This window comes from Sarcophilus harrisii, chromosome 1 (assembly GCF_902635505.1).
Source record: "Sarcophilus harrisii chromosome 1, mSarHar1.11, whole genome shotgun sequence".
Classification (NCBI taxonomy): Eukaryota; Metazoa; Chordata; class Mammalia; order Dasyuromorphia; family Dasyuridae; genus Sarcophilus; species Sarcophilus harrisii.
Genome location: NC_045426.1, coordinates 709,494,636 through 709,510,445, shown reverse-complemented (window position 1 = coordinate 709,510,445; position 15,810 = coordinate 709,494,636). Strand labels below are relative to the sequence as shown.

Genomic DNA, 15,810 nt, shown 5'->3' with positions numbered 1-15,810 from the left:
CTCAGCCTCTCCGTGGCTGCCTCCAGGCCCACTGCAGCCGGGTGCGAGCCCCTCCCCCTCCGGCAGGGGAATGACATGGACACAAGGACAGGAGAGTCCTAGAACCAGGTCTCCCCCCCCCCCCCCCCCCCCCCAGCTGTGCTCCAAGATGGGCTCCTCTGGATGGAGGGACTTTCCCCACTCGGGGAGCTCAATCACAGGCTGCAGGACACTTCCCCCCCCCCCCCCCCCAGGGCGGCAGCTGCTTCCGGAGCCCAGGGCCGCACACAGTAGGTGCCTACTAAACATTCTCATCTCTTAGATGAGAACTCTCCTGGCTTGGGCTTGAGGCCCCTTTTCTAGTTCACCCGGAGACCCAAAAGCACAGCACTCTCCCATCATTCATGGTGGGATTCCTGGAGAGAACAATTTACTGCAGGAGGCCCCTGGGGGGGGGGGCAGGCTAGGGAACACCCCCCCCCCCCAGACCGTTTTCCTTCTTCCCTCCTGGAAGGGAGGGGGTCTTATACGGCAGAAGCAGGAGAGTCTGGGGGCAGGCAGGAGGCAGATGTCAAAGCCCTCCATTTATAGAGGGTTTGAGGGCGAAGGAAAACAGTCAATTTTTTAAAACTTGGTGGATGGCAGACTTGGGGAGGGGCCTTAGAACAGGGGATGTCAGGGCTGGGAGCGGGCTTAGAACAGGGGGGTCAGGGCTGGGAGGGGGCTTAGAACAGGGGGGTCAGGGCTGGGAGGGGGCTTAGAACAGGGGGGTCAGGGCTGGGAGGGGGCTTAGAACAGGGGGGTCAGGGCTGGGAGGGGTTCTAGAACAAGTCAGATCTCATGGCCTTCACCCCGTTTTCCACTGGAGGCGCCCAGGAACAAAGGGAAGGCGATCCCCAGGAGCCAGTCCCGGGCAATGGCCTCTGGGAGGTATTTCTGGAGCCGTTATCAGCAACTAGCACTTAAGCTGAATTTTCTCTGCCATTAATCAAGGGCCCCCCATGGGCTATGAAAGAACTTGTTGGGGGAGGATGGAGCCGGGCAGGGAGGGCAATTTTAACAGCTGATGCACTTTAAGCTTTGCAATTATTATTTGAGCCTGAGACCGCCTGGGAGGGAGATGCTATCACAAACAGGAAACTGAGGCAGACAGAAGGTGTCACGGTTGGTGTCTGTGGCAGGACCCCGGCTGTGGGGTGGGGGGTGAAATGGGGACCTTTTTCTTAGTGGCCAGTTGGGGTCTTCAGCCACAGGAGAGCGCGAGTCCCAGGCGAAGTGGGGCAGAGGCAGGGGCCCCACTGAGTCTCGGCCCGGTCCTGGGGGCCCTGATGCCGATGGGCTTTCCCCTCCCGGGGGGCTCAAGTCTCCTGGGCAGTTTTGTATGGGACAGACCAATCTCCTGGATGGCAGACAAGCTGAGCGTGCTGGGCCCCTTCTCCTCCCTGGCTCCCTTTCTCCGTCCCACGGGGGCTTGGGCTCCCAGGGTTCTCTGAGCCCTTTAGCCCTGCCAAGCTACCTTTCCTGTGTGCACACGAGGCACCCCGCAGAGGACCTGCCAAGGCTGCCCACCCACTGGTCCTCCCATGAAAACAGAGGCTGAATCAGAAGAGACGGGGAGGCAGGCGCAACGAGAAGGAAACCTGGGTGCTTTTACTCCTCTGACAGCAGAGAACAGAGAGGGCCCACAGGCAAAGGTTTCTGGCACAGGGATCCCGGACGGTCCCCTTGGATGGGGCCTGAGAAATAGATCCTTGTTGAATTGACCTTTGACCAGTGGAGGGGGTCTGTCCCGAAATTGGGGGGCAGAGTACTGGCTGGAAGCCTGGGTCTCCACCCTCCTCCCCACCCCCAGGACCTCTCGCTTCAGGTCCCTGATCCCACCCTGCCCAGGCAGAGCCCCAAGAGGCAAAGTCTGGGCTGGGAGCCTCTGACCCCCTTCCCGGCCCAACTCAAACGGGATCCTCAGGGCTTCTTTCCAGGGACAGGCCACAGGGAACCCAGCCCCCAGCCCCCCGCCCCCCCCCGAGTCAGGGCAAAACTGCTCAGTGACATCAGAGGAGCAAGAGGAGGTGGCTTGGCCTGGGGTGGGCCCAGCCAGGCACTGTGGAGGAAAAGACCCCTGGGCTTGGGCAGCCGGGAAGCTCTGGGATCTCCCCCCCAGCAGTTCAGGCTGTGGGCAGTGGGCAGCTCAGGTGCCCAGCTCCCGCCGCAGCTTGACGATCTCCAGGACCAGTTTCTCCTTTTCCAGGAGAATCTTCTCTTTCTGCAGTTGCAGCGTTTCCTTTTGCAGCTCCAGTATCTCCGTCTGGAGGCGACTCTGCTTGGCCACTTCCCCAGAATCCTTCTCTGGCAGCCCCTCCTCGCTGGGCCGGGGGCCGGGCAGCAAGTCCTCCTCCGCGGTCACCACCGAGGCGCTCACTGAGGGAGAACAATGGAAAAGGGGGAGGAGAGACAAGGAAGTCAAAGAGGAGGGGAGCCTGGCCGGCCTAACTGGGAGAGGAGAGCATGGGATATAAGGGGACATGGGAGAAGCAGCAGATCGGACCAGAGGATGCTGGGACCCTGGACTGCAAGATGGTGGGACCCTGGATGGGAAGACCACTTGGACCCTGGCCACATTTGCAGCCCAGCAGCAAGCACTAGAGCTGGAAGCAGAGGATCTGGGGTCAAGCGCCAGGTCCAGCACTTTCCTCTTGTCACTGGCAGGATGGTACAGTGGGAAAACCCCCTCTCCTTGGAGTCACAACATCTGGATTCAGATTCCCCGCCTCTCCCCCACACTGTGGAATGCTGGGGCTCGGTTCCCTTCTTCACAAAAGGGCAGCCCCGGACTCCACTGGCTCTCAGATGCTTTCCAGTGCTAAATCCGGGATCCCAGTGAGTCAGTGAGTCCCGGCAGGTGACAGGCTCAAGGTCACCAGTTCCCAGGCAGGCAAAAGGGACCAAACAAATGGCCCCAGAAGGGATGAGGCTGGAGGCTGTGGCTTGGGACACGCCCACCCTGGGCTCCATCTGTGGGCGGGGTCTGCTCTAAGTGCTTGTTCAATCAGGGAAAGCCACAGGCTGGGGGTGGCAGACAAAGGAGCTCTGTGGCTCCAGGGTGCCGCCGCCATCCCCTCCCTCCTCTCTTCAGACACTCAGAGATGGCTCCTAATTGGCATCGGGCCCAGGTCTCCCTCCCCTGCAAAGGGACCAGAGTTATCTGTCACTGCTCCGCGGAGGGCCGGCCCATGCCCGGGCCCTGTGGTTTCTGCCAGCCCTGCTTGGTGGGAGCCTTGCCCAGCTCTGCCCAGGCCCCCAACACAGTTTCTATGGCCCCAAGTGTCTGTGATCCCCCTGGGCTCCCTGGGAACGCTGGGAGTCAGAGAACCTCATTAGGCCTCAGAAGAGGCCTCTGAGGTCCCAATGTTCCATCTTTGGTGCCTCCGCCATGTTCACGGGCAAGTCCTCTAGAGGGGAAAGTCAGTCCTTTTGGAAGGAGAGCAGACCAACATCACTCAGAGGAGGAGGGGGGATGTCCCGGCTGGCTTGGCTCCCGGCCTCCCCGTCTCCATTCTGCTCACACTCGAGTCCATCCCCCACAGAGTGGGCAGGTAACTATCACCTCCCTGCTCAACAACCTCCCAGGCCCCACAGCTCCCCAAATTACTGGTCTTGCCCTTTAAGGTCCCTGGGATCAGCCTTCCCGTGGTGGCTTCTCCCCACCTGGGCCCTCTCCCTGGCACCCCCAGCACCTCGGACAGAGCCAGCCAGCACAGGGCACTCCGGGCTCCGCTTCCCGCTTCCACGCGATGTTCCACATAAATCGCATGGGCGTGGGGCGCTGGGCACAGGGTGCGGGGCACGGGGTGCGGGCAGGGACGGCTGATGCTTGTGGAGAGCGTGAACCAGAGTGGGCAGTCATGGGCTCTCCCTCAGCCTGTCCTTGGGGATCCACCAGGGTGACTCCTTCTAATGGCCCCAAATCATCCCTGCCCGGAGTCCAGCCCAGGCCACTATGTCGGCCCTGGCTTGTCCGGGATCTGCCCAGCACCCCCCTCCTCTGTGTTGTACCGTTCCTTCCCCCCTCCCCCTTGCCCCAGGCTGGGAGTGACTCCAAGTGGAGCAGGAATGCTGGGATCTCTGGGCAGGAAGCATCCACCGCCCTTCACAACTGCACGCGAATCTCCTTCCCGACAGGCGGCAAGGGGGCACCCGCCGCCTGGTGGAGGGAAACCAGCACCCGTGGGGAGGGGGCGCCTTCCCCTGGGGACGCGCTCATCGGTGGGGAAGGCTTCCCTGCACTTCCTACCCAACGCTACAAAATCTTCCAACTGACTGCGTGAGGTTTTCAGGTTTATCTCCCGATTCTGATCCTCCCTATACTCAGGCCCCTCCCAGCTCTGACACCCCTTGTTCTAAGCTCCCTCCCAGCCCTGACCTCCCCTGTTCTAAGGACTCTCAAACTGACAGCCTCTGTCCTGGGGGTCTCCCAACTTAGACAAGCTAAATTCTGCAGTAGCTGGAACGTTCTAGATCTTAAGATGCCTTTGAACTCTGACCTTTCAAGCTCTGCCGATCTCTGATTCTAATTCTTTTTTTTTAAAGGGCTCTCCCAAACCTGCCTCTGCTGGAAGTGCACAGCCACGCACTGGCCAGATTTCAGCGCGTCTGGAGGGGAGACGCCCCGTTTCTGGCCCCCCACCCCCGGCCCGCTCCACTGCACTTCAGCACCCCCCAAGTGATGAGCTCGCCGGCTTCACGTGCGCACACCCAAGGTTCCCGGCATGCACTGCGCCTGATTCTGCGGGGAAGAGGAGTCCTGATCTGTCTCCCCTCTCTTCTTCCTCCACCCCCCCCCACTTTCTGGTATCCATGTTGACACATCCTGCAACGGGCCTCTCTGTGGAATGGGGGCGAGGTTGGCGACCTGCAGAAGTAAGCAGCGAAGGCTGTGGGGTTCAGCCCCAGCCTCCTGACTCCCTGCCCCCTGCCTGCCAGCTGAGTGATCCTGAAGCTGCCCCGCCTCCCCCCGCCCCAGGACAGCTGCTAATTTGGCCTGGTACCTGGGGACCAGCCAGGCTAATCCCCCATCTTCCTAAACCGGGGCCCAGTGGGGGATGCTCGTTCCCTGGGCCACATTGGGCCGTGAGCAGCAGCAGCAGCAGGACTCCAGCCCAGGCCCGGGGCCTCTGCACACCCAGTACTCTCCCTCCCAGGTCCCTCGGCGGCTCCCCGCTCACTCGAGGCCTGTGTGTCCCCGGACTGTGCCCACCCTTCCTCTCCCTGCCTCCTCTGCAGGGGCCTCTTCCTCCCTGTTCTGGGGGAGGCCTGAGCCTGGCCTCCCTCACCTGCCTCCCCCTTTCTGCTGCTGATTCTGAATCTTTCTCCCAATCCCTCCCTCCTCACCACAGGTGCCTCAAGAGTCTCCCGGCCTTCAAACCTCGCACCCTGGAGCGGGGGCTGCCGGCCCGGCCCAGCAAGTGGAGGAGGGGCAAGGCTTTTCACAGTCCTCCTCGGCCACTCTGGCAACCTCTCCCAAGTCTGGGCGGGGCTGTGGGGGCCACCATAGCTGGCACAGCGGGGAGCGGGGCCAGAAGACCAGAGGCATGATGGGGTGGAGGGAGGATACCCAGACCCGATCCCAGCAAGCTGGCAGGGCAGCCGGGTGGGGGATGGAGTTGTTTCGGCTGGCTGGACGCCGGGTGGGAGACCTGAGGACCTCTCAGGAGAGCCTGACCTTTGGGGGACCTGCAATGGCACCCTGGGGAGGGAGGGGACAGGAGGAGGCCCCAGAACAGAACTCTGGGAAATACACTTGCCCTTGGGGGAAGGAAACACAAGAGGCAGGCAAAGGCAGAGGAGGAAAATCGGAACGTCTGTTATCAGGCAAGTAAGGGGCGACAGAGTTGGAGGCGGCTCACTGGGGATGGGCGTGGGGGGCCCTGCCAGCTCTGCCTCCCGGTACTTCTGCCCAGTTCCAGAGGCTGCCCCAGCTCTGCTTTTGGCCTGAGGTTAAAGGTTAATCCCAAACTACCTGGTGCTGAGTTCCCCAAAGGATGAATCTAGTTTTCCCTGACGGGGCGGCTGCTGTGCAAAGCAGGGAAGGCAAGAACAGGGTCTGAAACTGAACTCTGGTCTCTCTCACTGATTCCTCCCGCCCCATCCTCAAGTCCAAGCCCAGAGGTCAAGGTGCACCTCGCTGGGGGTGCCAGAGGCACTCACTGGCTTGTTGGGGTGGGAGGAAATCAAGCCCATGAGCCCGGGGCCTCCCTGCTGGGCCCCATGGGAGAGGAGCTGCAGCTGTGGGCGGTACCAGGCTGGGGTCACGGGCCAGCAGGAGGGTAGGGGAAGGAGCAGGGATTGGGCAAGATCTGTGGAGTCCTCCTCTGCCCCCTGGCCCGAGGCTCTCCGCCCTCCCAGGCAGAACCTCAGATTTCTTAACTTGGTGTTTGAAGGCAACTTTCTGCTTGTGGCTTTATGGCTCTGGCTAAGCCTTCCCCACAGGCCTGCGTTTTTCACCCACCAACGAGAAGCAGGGGCCCGAGGTCATGCAATCCTCCTCCTGCCTCCAAGCTTCTGCTCAGGCTTCCTTCCCCTTAATCCCCTTTCTCTTCCTTGGTGACCCCCAGCTCCCTCCCAGGCAAGGAAGAGCTGTCCGCAGTGCCGAGACCCAGGCCCTCCTGTGGACTTCCCAACACTTTTCTCAGTGACTTGGATGAAGGTACAGACGGCACGGCCACAGCCATAGGGAGGGAGACCGAGTCAGACCCCTAAGGTGCCTTCCTTGCCCGGGGGGGGGGGGGGGGGGAAGCTGAAATTCGGCAGAGGAATATCCAGCCTTGGTTGGGGACTGAACACTCGACTTCTTGAGAACAAAGTGGGAGTGGCCTGGTCACGGAGCAGATGGGAAAAAGGGAAAAAGGGACAGAGCACCCATACTGCACCTGCAGTGTGCCGGGCTTTGAGCTAAGCACTTGGAAAACTTTTGCGGATTTTATCTCATTTAAAACGTTCTGTCCTTCCAGCTGCACCACACCCTTATGTCTCTGGAGCCAAACTCCTGGAAAAGGCCTCTGGATCCTCTCACACTCAGGGACAGTTCCAGCTTCCGACATCACCGTTCCCCAAAGGGATCCCTTAGGTGCTACAGCCAGTAGCCTTTTCTCCACCCTCCTGCTCCCTGCCTCTGTGCAGGTAATGATGCGTCCCTCGCTCTCTCCTCCCTGAGCCTCTCTTCTGTCCGGGCGCTCGGGACGCTGGCTCTCCTGTTCTCCTCCATCTCTGACCGTTCCTCCTCTGCCCCTTTTGCTGTCCAGATGGTGCCTCTCAGCAGAAGGGTCCTTTAGGGCTCTGTCCATTTCCTTTCTCCCTCTGCTTTGGTGTCTCACCAGCTCCCACCGATTTAAATCTGCCTTTCGAGCCCTAATCTCTCTGCTGCCCTCCAATCTCACCTGCCTTTCACCCATCTCCCAGTGTATGTTTAGGAGACATCTTAACCCTTGCTCTCCGAGGACAAAATGAAGACGGGTGGAAGGCAATAGAGTTGGAGCAAGATAACTCTCTGGTCATGGCAAACACCCTTTTTTGACCACTAGGAGGTGACTCCCCACAAGGACACCACCAGATGGCCCATATTAAAATCAGAAAGATTATGCATATTCTTTACAGGCCAAGGCGGAGTCAGCTAAAACAAGACCTGGAGCTGGCCCTCCTCTGAGCATGAGCTTCTTATTGACAAATCCTGACTTAAAATGAAGAAAGTAGGAGAAACTATCAGATAACATTTCACCTGAATATGAAATGGAAACGATGACTGCATTATGAATACGTTTAAGGGAACAGATCCGGTAGCTAGAGGGCCCGAAGAACTATGAACAGGGGTTTGCAATATCATGCAGGCCACAGCAACAAAAAATATTCCAAGGAAAAAAGCAAGAAAGCAATCCGGACTTCTGTGAGGCTTTGCAAATGCCTAGGAAAGAGGGAAAGGGAAAGATAAATACAAGGGGATGTAGAATTCCAGAGAATACTAAGGAGAGATAAGGTTTCTTAAATAAACAATGCAAAGAAACAGGAAAAAAAAAAAAAAAAAAAACGATAGGAAAGCCAAGAGATCCTGCTCAGATACAAAAATATCTTATGCAAAAATGAGCGAGATAACAAGAGGAATTTAACAAAAGCAGAAGAGATTAAGTGGCAAGAAAAGAGAGAACCCTGATACCAGAAAGATCTTAACTTTCTTGATAACCAGATAACCAGGAAGGTGCGGTTCCTGATCTAGAAAGAGCCAGACACCCGGGAGAGAGAAGTCAAGTGCGCCTCAGGAAGCCCAGCACACAATCAAGCCGGTGGAGGCCATGGAATTCCAGCTGAGCCTTTTAAGGCTCTCAGAGACAAACAATGCTCTTAAAATGCTGCACTTCATACCCAGCAAATTTGGAAAACTCCATAGCAGCAGCTGGATTGGAAATGATCAGTTTAGGTCATGTCCTTAAAGAAGGTCAACGCCCAGAAGCCTTCAAATTACCCATCAATCGTGCTTATTTCCCACACTGGCAAAATCGTACTCAAGGTTCCGCAAGCTGGGTTCTGTGCGAATTTAGGGTTAGGGTTAGGGTCAGCAATCTGTGAACCAAGAATTACCAGCGCATTTAGGGTTTTAAAGAGGCAAAGGAACTAGAGACCAAACTGCCGACACTTGCTGGATAACTGAGGAAGCGAGGGAGTTTCCGAAATGCCTTTGATTGTGTGGATCACAATAAAATGGGGCAAGTCCTCCAACAGGGAGTACTAGACCATTACATTTGTCTCCAGAGGAGCCTGTACCCGGGCCAAAAAGCAGCAGTGAGAACTGAACATGGAACAACTGACTGGTTTAATACCGGAAAGGCGTACAACATGGCCACACGTCGTTACCTTATTTAACTTCTATGAAGCGAATGTCAGGTGACAGGCCTGGCTGTGTGAATCAAAAGCAGCAACGAAGGTTACTGGAGGAAAAAATCGCCAATCTCAGATGCACGGAGGATACTCTGATGATAGAAAATGAAGGTGTGGGTGAAAGACAGGGTGCAAAAGCTGCTTGAAGCTTAATCTCAAAAAACCCAAGATCTTGGCAACTGTCCCATCACTTCCTGGCAAACAGGAGCAGAGGAAATGGAAGCAGGGTCAGGTTTTGTGCTCTTGGGCTCGAGGATCACTGAAGACAGTGACTGTAGCCATGAAATCAAAGGCCGCTTCTCCTTGGGAAGAAAGCTCTGGATGGCGTGCTAAAAAGCAGGTACATCACTTGTCTGCAGAATCTGGGAAGTCAAAACTAGAATTTTTCCAGCAGCAACGTATGGCTGTGAGCATTGGGCTAGGAGACGGCAACGCTGAGCGCTGCAGAACCGAGGCTTTCAAACTGGTGCTGGAGGAAATGTCTGAGTCCCCTAGACAGCAAGGAGAGCAAATCGGTCCGTCCTCAAAGAAATCAATTCAGACTGTTCACTGGAAGGCCAAATGCCGGAGCCGAAACCCTTCGGCCACATGGTGAGAAGATGGGACTCACTGGAAAGGACCCTGATGTTGGGAAAGACTGAAGGCAAAAGGAGAAGGGGCGGCAGAGAATGAGGTGACAGGATCAGAGAAGAACACACAGGAGCTTGGCTGTCCAGGCCAAGACTCTGGAAGATGAGGGAGGACAGAAAGGCCTGGTGGGTTATGGTCCAGGAGGGTCAGACAGGATGGAGCAATAAGACGTCTGAACACAATTCGTCATCGTGCCCTTCCCTTTCACAGTTGAGGGCACCACTCCTCTCGGGTGAGGTCATCCTGAACTCCTCCCCCTTTCTGCCTGTCCAAGTCACCTCCATTCTATCTCCTAATCCTGTCCCCTTTTCTTCTCTGCCAGAGCCCATTCCCTCCACCAGGCCTCCTGGGGTGGCTGCTGGGGGCTCGGCTGCCTTAGTTCTCCCCCCATCCAGACCATCCTTTGGGCCCAGGTCTGATCACGTCACCCCATTGGCTCTGGGAGCAAAAACGAGATGCTCTGGTTGGTACTCGAAGGCCTCCTAAGCTAGTTCCTGTCTTCTTCTGCCTTGTTCCCCTACGTGTCCGCCTCCCAGCTGGTGCACACACAGGACCCTCCATCTGTGGGCTCTGAGCATTTCCTCTGGCCATCCCCCAAGCTGAAATGCTGATCTCTCTGGCTTCCTTTATGTCCCAACTGTAGTCCCACACACTTAAGTCCCCCCTTAATTCTGGCACCCTCCCTCAGCTAATGATCTCCTCTTTCTCCAGTCTGCAGCATGCCCGGTATACAGCAGCCTCCTCCATCAGATCACAAGCTCCCCGAGGCAGGAACTGGGCTCTTTTCGTATCCTTGGGAGCCAGGACAGCGCCTGACCTTAGTGGTGCTTAATAAATGCTGGCCAATGGACTGATCGTTCCATCTCGGAATGGAGCCCGGGCTGCAGGAAGAGGAGGTGATTGTCCTGCTGGGATCCTCAGCCTTCATCAAGTGCCCCTCAGTTTAAGAGAGGCACCGAGAAGCTGAGAGTCCAGAGGGGACGGCCAGGATGGTGGAGGGCCTGGGCTCTGTGTCATGGAAGGATCAGCTGAAGGAACTGGGCAGGTTTCCCCCAACAAAGACTCGGGGCAGGGCATGCACATGGAGCTCCAGTACCTGAAGGGACATGCTTTGGCTGTGGTAAAGCTCAAGGAAGCTGGCTGGAGAGAAACGCCCCCTCACAATCACAGCTGTGCCATATCGGGGCCTGACGTGCCAGGGAGGTGGTGGGTGCCACCGATTAATGTTACATGTAATGGCGGGGCCTCCTCCCTCTCACCAACAGTCCCCTCTGTCCAGGTCCCTTCCCTGATTCTGCAACACCGGCCCCTCAGGGGCCGCTAGGGATGGCCCGAGCCTGTCACGGGAGCAGCAGAGAGTGGACGGTGATTCCCGAGGGCACATGAACCAGGGTCGCCGATTTGGAGGCAGCAGAGAAGCTGAAGGAAGCCGGGGGCATCGCAGTGCCAGACTGAAGACTCCTCTTCCCAAGTTCAAATCCTGCCTTAGACACTCACCAGCTATGTGATGCTGGGCTAATCCCCAAACCCATTAGCAATTTCTGCCAAGAGAACCCCAAATGGGATCGTGAAGAGTCGGATGCAACTGAAAAATGACTGTCGGGAGAGAATAATCCAACCTTGAATCTGATCCTTTCCCAAACATCCTGACCTAAGACCTCCGGGAAGCTCCCGCCTGCCTGGGACAGCTCTGATCCTCAGGGAACTTTTCCTCTCGTCCCCTCCGCGTTCTGTCCCCCGGGGCCAAGGAGCACAAGGCCCGAGCTATCTGTAAAGTGCTGAGCACGGAGCCTGGTACACAGTGGTGCTATAAAAGCTTATTCCCTCCCCTTCCAATCCTTAGCCCATGGAGATCCCTTTTTTCTCTCTCCCGGCTTTGACACGTGAAGGGAGGGGAAGTAAGCATGGCTGACCTGCCTCCATCCAAGTCATTAACAAATGTGCGGGTCAGATGCCCAGCGCACCCCCTCCAAGAAAGGGCTCACTCTAGAGCACGGCCAAAGCTTTCACCGATGGCATCAGAATTAGAGCACATTCTTTTTGGTGAGAAAACTGAGGGTCAGAGTGGTCCCAGAGCCTGCTCTGGCTGGGTCACTGAGCTACACAGTGTCAACGCCAGGATTTTCTCAGACAGGGCCAGGATCACCGACAGGGAGACTGGCGAGAGCCATGGGGCCGGGGGGAGCTCACAGCACTTAGCAATGTGTCTGAACGTCACAGCTTCCCCCCAAATGTGGCCTGGGTCAAACCTGAGCCTGGACTCTATGAAGACTGGTTCTCTTGAGCAACGACCACCAAGAAGGGCAGGGTACGGACAAAAAGAATCTCTTTATTTGAAATGAGAGAGTTTCCTCAAGGAAATTTCTTTAGCCTCTCCTTTTCCCATCATCGCCACCCCCGACAGCCCATTTTTCAGACTGCTGATGGACAACTGGTAAGAAACGGGGAATTATTGTTTCCTGTCTAACTCTATGTTTCTTTCTATCAAACCAGTTTGGTGAGAAGTGGAAATGGCAACGATCCCAGAGGGAGAAGACCTGGGCTCTGACACCTTGTGGTGGGACCTCGGGCAATCACAGCCTCGGTTTCCTCATCTGTCAGACCAAGGGATAACCCTAAAGGACCCAAGAGCCGAGGGCCCTCCTCTCGGGGCCCCATTTCTAAGGGACCTCACTAGGCTTAAATAAGGCCAGAGAGGGCGCGGGATGCTCACCGTTGTCGGTCATGGCGGTGTGGATTCCTTCCGTGCTCAGAGGGTCCAAGCGGCCACTGGGCGTGACGGGGCTGGCGCTCACTGCCAAGCAGGGCCAGTCTAGCAAGGGGCTGACGGGGCATTTAATCTTATATGTCAGAGCCGGGTCCGGGGACGGGCTCGCGGGGACCGGCATCGTGCAGAGGTGGGGCAGGTCCCCGGGAGGGCCCTCGGGCGAGACGGCCCCGCCGGCCGCGGCGGGATGCACCTGGGCCACGGGCTCGCAGTGCAGGGGCAAGTCCTTCAGCGGGTCAAGCAGCCTCTTCTCACCGTAGTCGGAGGCATCTTCGGTCAGGGCGTCCTCCTTGAATCGGGCCTGGACGTCCACGGGGGACGGGAGGAGGCTCTTCCCCGAGACCTCGGGCCAAGAGTCCAGCTTCCTGCTGACCTCAATCTGACAGAGACCCTCCCTCTCCTGGCCGGGCTCCATGGCGGCGCCCTGGGGCCGGAGCACCAGGCCGGGGTCCAGAAAGCCTTCCACCTTGCAGGCGGGCTCGGAGGGGCTGGGGGGACCTTTAGTCCGAAAGCCGGGGCCCGCCGCGTACAGCGGCTCGGGGAGCTCGGAGCCCGTCTTGTTGAACAGGGCAAAGATGTTGTGGAAGAGGCGCTCCTGGGGGCGCCGCCGCAGCAGGGGGTGCTTGGCGGTGGCCAGCTCCTTGCGGGCGTCCAGGATCATGTTCTTCCACTTCTTGCGGACCTCTTCGGGCGTGCGCTGGACGAGGGGGTTCAGCGAGTTCACGGCCATCGTGATCTCCTCCCAGGCCCGCTGCCGGTCCGTCGTGTTGCGGTAGCGGCCAGTCTTGGGGATGAGGATGTCCTTGCGCAGGCTGAACTCTTCCAGGATCACAATCTTCTCTTCCTCGGAAAACTTAATTCTCTTTGGCTTGGCTGTCATCATGGTGACCCTGAAAAAAACCCAGCCCGTCATGCCCAAGCCCGCGCCGCCCCACGGATGGCCGCCCGGGGACCTCCCCTGGGGAACCTCGCAGCCCCAAGGCCCAGGACCGGCCCCCTCCCGGCCCGGCCCCCCCAGCTGGCCTGGCCATGTCCCGGCGGCTCCCACCCCCGTGCGCTCCCTGCCTCCCGGGCATCCTGGGGGGGGCCCTGCCCCCTCGGAGGGGTTGGGGTCCCCCGGGACCCGCAGACCGGGGCGGGGGGGGGGGCTCCCTGGAGGTCACACTCCCTGCCCCCTCGGAGGGGTTGGGGCCCGCAGACCGGGGGGCGGGGGGCTCCCTGGAGGTCACACTCCCTGCCCCCTCGGAGGGGTTGGAGTCCCCCGGGACCCGCAGACCGGGGGGTGGGGGGGGGTCCCTGGAGGTCACACTCCTGCCCCTCGGGAGGTTGGGCCCGGAACCGGGGGGGGGCCCTGGAGGTCACACTCCTGCCCCTCGGAGGGGTTGGGCCCTGCAGACCGGGGCAGGGGGCCCCTGGAGGTCACCCTCCCTGCTCTGAGACCTCCCTGACCGCCTCCCCCACCTCCCCCGGGACCTGTTCCTGGCCACGCCCCCGGGCGGGCGCCCCGATGTTCCAGCCTCTGGGAGGGGACCCCTCGCGGGGCACACGGGTCTCCCTTTGGGGTCGTGCGCCGGGCGGCGCTTCCTCTCCTCCCAGGCTGGGGAAGGGGGGGGCGGGGCGCCGGGCCCCAGACCCGAGTTCCAATCCGACCTCCGACCCGGGCGCGCTGCGGGACCCTGGGCAAGCCTGTTCGCGCCTCAGTTTCCCCATCTGTACAATGGGGGCCACAGCCGCACCTACCTCCCAGGGTGGCTGCGAGGGTCGCATAGACCAGGACGAGGCCGGCCGAGCCCTCCCTCGGGGTGCGGCGCCGGGCCTCCGTCGGTGGCCGGGCCGGGGCCCGCCGCGCACACGCGCGCGCCCTCCCAACCCGCCCGAGGCCGGGGCACCCGCCCCCACCAGTGGCCGCGGAGGCGGCTCCCAGCCGGTGTCCGGGCTGCGCGCGGCGATGACGTCACGGCGACGCCATCGCTCTGCGCCGACGACCTCCGGACACCGGGCGGGGCGGGCGCGGTTGCCCGGGGAACGGGGAGGCGTGACCGGAGGTCACGTGCTCCCGAGCGGCGACGGCGGCTCCCCGGAGCCAATCCTCTCATTCCCGCGGGCGCAGGAGGCGCCCCCGGCCTGTGGGCCACGCCTCCCCCTCCCCGTGACGCGCTCCCGGTCTGTCCGGTCCCCCGCATTTATTAAACCCTGACCGTGGGACACAAACTGTGTGAAGCCCCGGGGAAACCGAGGCGAAGGCGGGCCCCGCCCCCGGGGAGCCCCGTGTAACTGGGGGGGGGAGAGGGGGAGGGGGAGCGCCTGCCAATCAGCCCCGTCCGGAGCAGCCGTCAGGGAAGGGCCGGAGCCGAGAGATGGGGGAGGAGGCGGGGAGGGCTCAGCACCAGCCAGAGCCTTCGCGTCTGACCCCGGAGGCGACAGGGCCACGTCTGTGCTTCGGGAAGATCAGTTTGACGTGGCCGGGGGTGGGGGGGGGGGCTTGGATCGGACCGGGGACGGAGCCAGGGGCAGGGAGGACCGAGCACAAAGCTATCGCCCAGAGTCAGGAGTGAACAGAGCTTTATGTCACAGCCACAGACACATGCAAATGTGTGCCCAGCGCAAACCCACACCCGCCCGGATGGGGAATGTTTCGAGTTCGCGGGACTCGGAGATAGGCCGACCCCGCGCTGTGAGCTCGGAGACGAAGGAAAAGTTAGGGCGGGCTCCGGTTTGGCCCTTTGGGATGTCTGCGGGACATCCGAGCCGGGGCAGGCAATCAGGGCTCCCCGACTGGAAAAATCAGCCCGGGAGTATCCAGTTTGGAGATCCCGCCGGACAGGGAGGTCGCCAGTCTGAGGAGTCTACGGTAGCGTCGGGCGGAAGGGAGAAGCGGCGGAACGGCCGGGAGCACTGTGTATTTCCTTCTCTGTGTATACACCGTCCCCCGTCCCGGTAGAAGGGAAGCTTTCTTTTCGAGCTGAATCCCCAGCCCCTTGCAGCGTGTCTTCCAGAGCAAGGGCTTCGTACATGGGGGGTGGACCGAATCCTATGCGCTAGCCAAAAATAAAACGGGCCGTGCCCCTGCCCCTTCTCCGTTTGCCTCCCGTTCTCCCGGGCTCTTTCTGCTGCCGTCAGCATTTATTAAGTGCCTGGGGTATGCCAGGGAGTGTGAGTAAGTGCACTAAACACCACGAAAGAGGAAACGGTCTCCAGGCACGGAGCACCGTCCAACGGCAAACAACTACGTGCAAACAAGGTGTAGCCGGTCGGCAGGAGGAGGAGCCCTCCCGGAGCCTCGGCCTCCTCCCGGGGTCCCTGTCCCTCCTTCCCCGGCACCGGGACCCGCTGGGCGCAGGCTTCTTCGAAGCCCGGTGACTCTTTCTGGGGCCCTCGGTCTCATCCCGGTGTCTCCACTAGTGGGCGGTTCGGATCCGGTCCCAGGCGGCCTCGGGCAGCCCGCCCTCCCCCTCCCGGCGGTCCAGCTCCTCCCTCTCCCTCCTCCCTTCCAGCAGCCTCGGCTCCCCGCC

At 59.9% G+C, this 15,810-nt stretch overlaps 1 protein-coding gene and 1 long non-coding RNA gene across 3 annotated transcripts; one reads left to right on the top strand and one right to left on the bottom strand.

Moving 5' to 3' along the window:
• Positions 1-1,604: 1,604 nt before the first annotated feature.
• LOC116420865 lies at positions 1,605-14,663 on the bottom strand. Its single transcript, XM_031948965.1, has 3 exons — positions 14,039-14,663; positions 12,245-13,188; positions 1,605-2,397 (listed from the first exon to the last, which is right to left on the bottom strand). Exons 1-3 carry the CDS (start codon positions 14,479-14,481, stop codon positions 2,168-2,170), a joined length of 1,617 nt encoding a protein of 538 aa, XP_031804825.1. The 5' UTR covers positions 14,482-14,663; the 3' UTR covers positions 1,605-2,167.
• LOC111719645 lies at positions 3,946-11,955 on the top strand. Of its 2 annotated transcripts, none has more exons than XR_004231313.1 (5): positions 3,946-4,300; positions 4,567-4,896; positions 6,591-6,682; positions 6,987-7,155; positions 10,243-11,955. It is a non-coding gene; the product is annotated as an uncharacterized LOC111719645 (long non-coding RNA). The 2 variants fall into 2 exon arrangements; XR_004231314.1 differs by having other exon boundaries at positions 3,946-4,313.
• Positions 14,664-15,810: the final 1,147 nt, after the last annotated feature.

Bases quoted from the DNA above. Each gene is read 5' to 3' on its own strand.
- LOC116420865 (XM_031948965.1), bottom strand. From the start codon at position 14,481: ATGCGGGGGACCGGACAGACCGGGAGCGCGTCACGGGGAGGGGGAGGC. The intron at 13,189-14,038 runs GTAGGTGCGGCT...GGTTTTTTTCAG, and splicing joins CCTCGCAGCCACCCTGGGAG to GGTCACCATGATGACAGCCA. The intron at 2,398-12,244 runs GTGAGCATCCCG...GTTCTCCCTCAG, and splicing joins CACCGCCATGACCGACAACG to TGAGCGCCTCGGTGGTGACC.